The 8,239-nt window shown below is 55.6% G+C and overlaps 2 protein-coding genes across 2 annotated transcripts in view; one reads left to right on the top strand and one right to left on the bottom strand.

The window, feature by feature from the left end:
* Positions 1 to 283: 283 nt before the first annotated feature.
* GPR142 (G protein-coupled receptor 142) lies at positions 284 to 5,667 on the bottom strand. The gene is made up of 5 exons (XM_011937390.1): positions 5,461 to 5,667; positions 5,138 to 5,158; positions 3,303 to 3,417; positions 2,210 to 2,368; positions 284 to 1,155 (listed from the first exon to the last, which is right to left on the bottom strand). The coding sequence occupies exons 1-5, from the start codon at positions 5,665 to 5,667 to the stop codon at positions 284 to 286; spliced, it is 1,374 nt and encodes a 457-aa protein (XP_011792780.1).
* A 45-nt stretch (positions 5,668 to 5,712) lies between these two features.
* LOC105504833 overlaps positions 5,713 to 8,239 on the top strand; it is a 5,853-nt gene continuing 3,326 nt past the window's right edge. The window contains exons 1-2 of the mRNA XM_011932458.1: positions 5,713 to 5,810; positions 7,093 to 7,159. Coding sequence (XP_011787848.1) covers positions 5,713 to 5,810; positions 7,093 to 7,159 — 165 coding nt within the window. The remainder of the gene's footprint in view (positions 5,811 to 7,092; positions 7,160 to 8,239) is intronic.

Genomic DNA, 8,239 nt, shown 5'->3' with positions numbered 1-8,239 from the left:
CAGGTAAAATGCCCCCCTCAAAGGAATGCCCACAGCACTGATGTTATTAGCCTGTTCCTAGCAGTGCCCTTTCATCTTCCCAGGAAATAGGGATTGCTGGTGAAGCAAATGTGAGAGTTGGTTAAGTTGTCCTCCTCTCTACCTGGGAGCCACACCCAAACGAGGAGCCTCATCCCCACCCAAGGAAAGCAAATTGTTGATAAACGTTTTTTGAGCACAACCTCAAAGGCCCCAGTACATATGGCCATGAGCCACCCTGAGCTCCCCAGCTGGGCCCCTTTCTCTACACTTCTGCCCCTTTGGGGAGTCCCGGAGGCTCCATCACAGGCTTTGCCGCCATGCCCTCTGGCTGTGGTGCCAAAGTGCAGGGCAGGTAGGCATCGTGGATGACCTGTCGGACAGTGACCCAGAAAGTCTTGCTGACAAAGCAGTAGAGGCCAAAGTTGACTGCCGTGTTGAGCATGGCCACCATGTTGGCCACATCCAAGGCCAGGTGGACCCTCCAGTCGCGGTGGACAGGGGCCACATACATGTGGTAGAGCATGACGAAGACCCGGGGCGCCCACAGGAGGGTGAACAGTGTGGTGATGCCCAAGAGGATGGCTGTGCTCTTGCCCACCTGGGGCTGCAGCCCACTCTGGCCCCGCCTCCGCAGACGGTGGATGATGGCCGAGTTGGTGACCAGGAACACACCACAAGGGATGAAATAGACAGTGAGAAAGTGAGCCCACTTGAGGACCTCGTCCAGCGTGCTGGGTGAGTCGGCATCTCTCCACACGTCCAGCCACCAGTAGAAGGGGATGCCGGTCAACAGGGCAGCACTCAGGACGGCAGCAATGGCCCGGCGGGTCCGGCCTGGGGATGAGGCGGCCCGATGGTGCAGGGGGTGGCACAGGGCAGTGTAGCGGTCAACCGTGAGCAGGATGGCGATCCAGACTGAGGCGTGGTTGGCAGCAAACTCCAGGATGTTGGCCATGCGCACCACAACCTGGGGCACCTGGCGGGCCAGCAAGGCTCCCTGCAGGAGGAAGCCCGCGAACACGATGACCACCTGGATGATGATATCCGAGGCCGTGAGCGCCAGGAGGTAGTAGTAGGAGGGCTTCCTGGTCCTGGTGGCAAGGCGGCCCAGGGCCACTGCAGTCAGGAGGCTGACTGGTCGCAGCCGAGGTCAGGGAGGGGAGAGGCAGAGGCATCAGAAGAGAGCTCAGACTCTGCTTTCCAAGGTGTCGCCATCGCCCCTCCCCATCTGTGTGTGCAGAGGCTGTGCTGGCTTCTGTTTTTCCTCCTTCTAGATCCTTCTGAAACTCCACTTTGCCCAGAAGGCAACCCAGGCCAGCTGTGCCCTGTCCATCCACTGCAGACCTCTGGCTGTACCCCAGTTATACACAGGTAAGTGCACATGGCAGGGTGTCCGCAGAAGCTACCTGTCCTGGCCGGGCGCGGTGGCTCACACCTGTAATCCTAGCACTTTGGGAGGCCAAGGTGAGCAGATCACCTGAGGTCAGGAGTTTGAGACCAGCCTGACCAACATGGAGAAACCTCATGTCTGTTAAAAATTAGCCAGGCATGGTGGTGCATGCCTATGATCCCAGCTACTTGGGAGGCTGAGGCAGGAGAACCACTTGAACCTGGGAAGCGGAGGCTGCAGTGAGCTGAGATCACACCACTGCACTCCAGCCTGGGTGACAGAGCGAGACTCCATCTCTAAATAAATAAATAAAAGAGAAGCCACCTGTCCTGTGGCATTGTCCTTCAAGTCCTTTTTAGGTTTTCTGTGTCCTCCAGAATGGAGGCGTCCCTGGCCACAGGCATGGGTTTAGCTATCAGACTTGGGGAAAGCCCCAGGGCCGAGACCACCCATTCTTCCCATATCCGTGCACCTGCCTCTGCCCCCAGCTCTGCTCTCTGAAGGCATGGGCAGCACAGGGAGCTTGGTACTCAGCTCAGCCAGTTCCTATGTGAATTTTGTTATCCTAAGAGGGTGTTTACTGTTGGGGAAAACTTGGGTTTAGCTGTGAGCACCCCCAATCCTAGCCCCTTACTTTTATTCCCCTCCAATGACCCAGAACACCCTGACAATGGCAAGGAAAGACCAGGGGTCTATGATCCAGGGCCTCAGGGGTCAACACAGAGGAATGGCACCCATTGAAGAAGGATCCCCATTTCTGGCCAAGCCCAAGTCCCCAGACCCCTGCTCCCCACTCACCAGGCAGCCCCAGGCCCAGCAGGACACTGTAGTAGATGACAGGGATGACGCCAGCTACACACGGGGACCTGTCTGGGATCTCTGGCCAGTGGCTTTCAAACTCCTGGCTCAGCCCGCTGCCGTTGGGTGTGGGCAGCAGGGTCACTCGTGGCTGGCCAGCTAGAAGGGGCGGACGGGCAGAGTCAGAGCCTCTGGTCTATTTCTAACCTGGCTGGGCAGCAGCCCCGCCCTGACCTGGGGTCTTTCTAGTCACCCTGCTCTGTGCAGACCCTCTAGTCAGACCCAGCTGAGTGCATTGTCTGTTGCTGTGAGAATTCTTGCCAAGACCACCCTCACCCCTACCCCACCTCACCCCACTCCCTCAGTGGCCCGGCTGCCCCACTGATGGGAAATCTGTGGCAGCACGGCCATAGAGACCACTGCTCCCCATGGGTCCTCAGCCTGCCCAGCAGGGGCTCTGAAACAGGATCACGGGGGCACTTGTGGAGATGCAGGCTCCTGGGCCTCGTCTGGGCAGGCTGAGCCAGAGGGTCTGAAGCAGGGCTGCAGCAGCTGTGCTTGTCATCAGCATCTGGGCGATTCTGACCCAGGTGACGCCAGCCACACACAGGGACCTCTCTGGGAGGCCCACAGTGGAGGCCCCAGGGCTGCACAGCTCCACTCAACGGCTGTCCCCCTCTAAGGAGAGGCTGTTGCTAGGGCCCCCTCTTTTCTAAGCTAAAGAGACCCTCTTCAGAGGTGAGCACCACTAAAGCTGGAAGGGCCCAGGTCCACAGAGGGGGAAGCTGAGTCCACAGGGGTAAGGTGGCTGGTCTAGGATGAGCACCGTCCACTCTGGCCCCTGTTCCCCTGAAGCCACACTCCATGTCTCTTTCAGGTAGAACTCCAGCTTTTCATTTCCTGCGGCAGCCCAGGGGCTCACTGCTCACTCACTCTCAGCTTCGGCCCCTATTCCACCCTCTAGGTCCCTAACCTGCCTCCTGTTCCCTCCTGCCTTTTCACCTGATTGCCCCCAGCACACCCTACTTCAAGGTGCCTTACCTGTCTCTCGTCCCTCAAGCCCCATGCTCTGGGGAGCTGAGTCCTGGGTCACCTGTGGCTTTTCCTGAGGGTCCCCGCAGCCCCCTGTCAGCATCGCCAGCTGCACCTCTCACCCCTTGGCTCTCCAAGTGGTTGTTTGCCCCAGGATCCTTCCCGAGACACTGAGCCTATTAGTGCAGGGGGGTGGGGCGGGGGAAGGAGGAGGAAGGAATCTGTGGGCGGAGGCACCGGGGAAAGAGCGAGGGTAGATGCTGGTGGAGCAAACCAGGGTCCTCTAAGGCGTGCAGGCAGGAGAAGGGGTTGCGCTGGGCAGGGGCTTCAGCTTCAGGAGAGACGAGCTGAGGGTGGCGTGAGGTTCACAGGTCTGTCTATGCCTGGGGGAGCAGGAAGTGAGGAGAAGAGGCAGGATGGGGGTTCTGGGGGGCTGCCTCCTGCCCCGGGGCACTCTGTGAGCTGGCCTGGGCTCAGCTGGGGTCACATCCTGAGGCTGAGGACTTTGAGGACAGGCAGAAGGACTCAGGGTGCTGACTCTGAGCATCCAGACTGGGAGGGAAGAGAGAAGAGCATCTCTGCGAGGAGTTGGGGGACTTGTGCCAGGTAGGAGGGTTGAGGCTGCCACAGACAGGGCTATGATCCCAGGAGGCCCAGGGGACCAGGTGTACAGGGTCAGTCCTGCAGTGACCATGGTGGGGGAGGTGGAGGCTGCCCCCAGGGGCAGGGTGGCAGGCAGTTGTGCACAGGGTGGGGCATCCCCTGGGAGCAGCCAGACCAGGCTGCCTGCAGCCGGTGCTGGGAAACCACAGTCCTGCAAGCTGTTGTTTTCCTGGCCCTAGTGAAATGGAACATCCCTCAAGAATATCAATCCCTGGCAAATAAACACCAGCCGGTGCCGGTGAGCACTCAGAAGAGACCAGAATCTGCAGCTCTGGCTCCCCTGCCCTAGAGGAAGAGTGACTGGAGCAGCCCACAAGCAGGCACCTGGTACATAGATGCCCCATAGACGGCCTTGGGAGGAGAGCTCAGGCCCCCCTGGAATCACCTCCCATGGCCTGTCCTCTGGGAATGCAGCAGAAAAGACAGCAGGAAATATAGGGAGCTTCCCAGCTCTGGGAGTTAGATCTCACATCCGAGCCTGGAATCCCCTGCCCCAACACCCCCTCGGATACTCACAGCAGAGGCTCTGCTGTCCCCTGGTGGCCACATCCTGACCCTGCAAGCCTGAAAGTCCCATGGTTTGACCAGGCACCCTGGGTGGCACAGTGAGACTGGAGAGGGAGCTGCCTGCTCAGGAAAGGTCCTCTCGTGGAGTGCTGGGACCCCAGCCCCAGAAAGTGCGAGTAGCACAGATGACGGCTCAGGCCACCACCTCCTTGCAGCTAGGGTGAGAGAAGGCAGGACCTCTCTTCAAGGAGCTGCCATGGGTGAGGGGCAAGGAGGGTCCCCGCCAACATTTACCGAGTGCCTACCCTGTCCCTACACCTTGTTTTTTAAATTTTATTTTATGTATAGATATATAGAGAGTTTGGGTTCTCGCTGTGTTGCCGAGGCTGGTCTGGAACTCCAGGCTTCAAGTGGTCCTCCTGCCTTGGCCTCTCAAACAGCTGGGATTACAGGTGTGAGTCACCATGCCAAGGCCCACTTTGTTTTTTTTGAGGAATGTACACTTGATTGGAAACTTTAAATATTCTTCAGACAGAACACAATGGTTTCAACCAAGGCCCTCACACAGGCTACACACAAAACTAGAGCTCCCTGGATTCAGAGAGAGGAGAGGGAGAGATGGAGGAGGGGGACTAAGTTTGCTAAAATTATGCCCCATGCACGCCCTTCCAGCAACTTAGAATCCCACCCCATAGAAGGTCTGTTCTGGGAGACGGCTGGGTTCACCTGGCAGAAACTGCTGGAGTCCTTGGATGGTTTTTTTTTTTTTTTTTTTTTGAGACAAAGTCTCGCTCTGTCACCCAGGCTGGAGTGTAGTGGCGTGATCTCGGCTCACTGCAAGCTCTGCCTCCCAGGTTCATACCATTCTCCTGCCTCAGCCTCTGAGTAGCTGGGACTACAGGCGCCCGCCACCACGCCTGGCTAATTTTTTGTATTTTCAGTAGAGACGGGGTTGCACTGTGTTAGCCAGGATGGTCTCGATCTCCTGACCTCGTGATCCGCCAGCCTTGGCCTCCCAAAGTGCTGGGATTACAGGCGTGAGCCACCACGCCCAGCCCCTTGGATGGTCCTATTCGGAGGTCCCAGCTTCCCCATGTGACCTGTGGAGACCTCAGCCACCTGGAATGGCTGAGCCAAGAATGCTGGCTTTTCTGTGCATGGGACACTATTGATTTGTCTTCCTCAGTATATGCTTCCGTACCCAGGACAGCAGTGATGTCCTGCAGGGAAGTGGGGTCCCACTGGATCTTGTGCATCCATGGGCAACATCATAATACTCATTGCTGACAACACTGGGATCCATGGTTCAAGAGGTGGAGCCTGGAGATGTCCGGCTCAGTGGCAGCAGCAGACAGGACAGGGCAGCCAAGTCATCAGCCAGCACACAGCCCGTACAGAGGTGAGAGGCCCCTTCTTGGTGATGGCGATTCTTTCCAACATGGTGTGGTGTCAGTGGCCAGGGTAGGCTGCTAGACCACGGTGGAAGGGATTCTATCCACCAAGGCAGACAGCTCTGAGTCAGCCTGGGCAAGGTGAAAGATGTTATGAAGACCCAGCTGTACACTTTAACTTTTTCTTCCTTTCTTTTTTTTTTTGAGATGGAGTCTCGCTCTGTCACCCAGGCTCAAGTGCAATGGCATGATCTTGGCTCACTGCAACCTCTGCCTCCTGGGTTCCAGCGATTCTCCCGCCTCAGCCTCCCAAGTAGCTGGGATTACAGGTGCCCGCCATTATGCCCGGCTAATTTTTGTATTTTTAGTAGAGATGGGGTTTCACCATGTTAGCCAGGCTGGTCTCGAGCTCCTGACCTCAGGTGATATGCCCACCTGGGCCTCCCAAAGCGCTGGGATCACAGGCATGAGCCACCACGCCCGGCCACACCTTGACTTTTTTGGGCTCTGAAGTCTTCAGCTCTGATCAGTCCAACCAGAGCTACCAGGCATGAGCACAAGGGTCTCTCTCTTTCTCTTTTTTCCTTCTGCCTCCCCACGCCTCAAGACAGGGTCTCACTCTGTCACCCAGGCTGTGGTACAGTGGTGTGATCATAGCTCACTGCAGTCTCGAACTCCCAGGCTCAAGCAATCCTCCTTTCTCAGCCTCCTGAGTAGCTGGGATTATAGGCATGCGCCACCACACCCAGCTAATTTTTGTATTTTTTGTAGAGACAGTATTTCACCATGTTGTCCAGGCTGGTGTCGAGCTCCTGGGCTCATGTAGTCCACCTGCCTCGGCCTCCCAAAGTGCTGGGATTACAGATGTGAGCCACTGTACCTGGCCAAGGATTCCTTCTTATTTAAGGTTTTTTGTTTGTTTATTTGTTTGAGACAGAGTCTCGCTCTGTTGCCCAGGCTAGAGTGCAGGGGTGCAATCTCAGCTCACTGCAACCTCTGCTTCCCGTGTTCAAACGATTTTCCTGCCTCAGCCTCCCAAGTAGCTGGGATTACAGTCACCAGCCACCACGCCTGGCTGATATTTGTATTTTTAGTAGAGACAGGGTTTCACCATGTTGCCCAGACTGGGCTTGAACTCCTGACCTCAAGTGATCCGCCTGCCTCAGCCTCCCAAAGTGCTGGGATTCAAGATGTGAGCCACCATGCCTGGCCTCATATTTATCTTTATGTGCTCCCCTGAGTACACGGGTCCTGGAACTTAAACCCATGATTTCCTGTCCCCAATCCAAGTGGCCCAGTGACTCAGGGAACCCTAAATCAGGACAGGAGGCACTACAGATGCAAAGGAGGATGCCAGGTAGGGCCAGGCTGCGTCTGGAGCCCACCCCTCTGAGGTGTTATCACAGTCCAGTGTCTGATCACCCCCTTTGCAGATTCAGAAACTCTTCATCTGGTCCCAAGTTTGCAAGAGTTTTCTGTTACTTTTATAATACTAGAGATTCCTCGTCCAAAGGAATCACTTATCACAAGGGGAAAAACTGTCCTCAAAAGACAGCACGGGCCGGGCGCGGTGGCTCACGCCTGTAATCCCAGCACTTCGGGAGGCCGAGGCAGGTAGATCATGAGGTCAGGAGATCGAGACCATCCTGGCCAACAAGATGAAACACTGTCTCTACTAAAAATACAATTAGCCAGGCGTGGTAGTGGGTACCTGTAGTCCCAGCTACTTGGGAGGCTGAGGCAGGAGAATCGCTTGAACCCTGGAGGCAGAGGTTGCAGTGAGCCGAGATTGCACCACTGTACTCCAGCCTGGCGACAGAGCAAGACTCCATCTCAAAAAAAAAAAAAAAGACAACATGGGGTTGTGGAAAGAAAAGTCAAGTAGCCAGGTGCAGTGGTTCACACTGTGGTCCCAGCTACTTGGAAAGCTGAGGCTGGAGGATTGCTTCAGCCCAGGAATTTGAGGCTGCGGTGAGCTATGAAAGTGCCACCACACTCCAGCCTGGGTGAAAGAGTGAGACCCCATCTCCAACAACAACAAAATCAGAAAAAAGAAAAGTCAAGCAGAACTCAGAACTCGAAAAATAAATCCTGCCTCTGAGGTTCCTGGTCATAAGACCTCAGATACATGGCTGGGCTATAAACACTCCCATCTGGGGCAGGAAGTCACACTCCTCTCTGGGATGGTGTGGCTTGTGAACTCATCAGACTTGCCTTCAAGGAATTATGGAGCTCCCAGATCCACAGGGCCAATATATGTGTATATATATGTGTGTGTGTGTGTGTGTATGTGTGTGTGTGTGTGTGTATATTTGTGTGTATATATATGTGTATATACATATGTGTGTATATATGTGTGTATGTGTATATATGTGTATATATGCGTGTGTATGTGTATATGTGTATATATGTGTGTGTATATGTGTCTGTATGTGTA

This window comes from Colobus angolensis, unplaced genomic scaffold, assembly GCF_000951035.1.
Source record: "Colobus angolensis palliatus isolate OR3802 unplaced genomic scaffold, Cang.pa_1.0 Scaffold1, whole genome shotgun sequence".
NCBI classification, from domain to species: Eukaryota; Metazoa; Chordata; class Mammalia; order Primates; family Cercopithecidae; genus Colobus; species Colobus angolensis.
The sequence above is the reverse complement of the archived record's forward strand: the minus strand, read 5'-3'. Positions and strand labels throughout refer to the sequence as shown.

Excerpts from the sequence above, each read along its gene's own strand:
- GPR142 (XM_011937390.1), bottom strand. The coding sequence starts at position 5,667 with ATGCACAAGATCCAGTGGGACCCCACTTCCCTGCAGGACATCACTGCT. Across the intron at positions 5,159-5,460 it reads GACCATCCAAGGGGCTGGGC|GACTCCAGCAGTTTCTGCCA; the intron begins GTGGTGGCTCAC and ends AAACCATCCAAG. Across the intron at positions 2,369-3,302 it reads ACCCTCAGGAAAAGCCACAG|CTGGCCAGCCACGAGTGACC; the intron begins GTGACCCAGGAC and ends CGCCCCTTCTAG.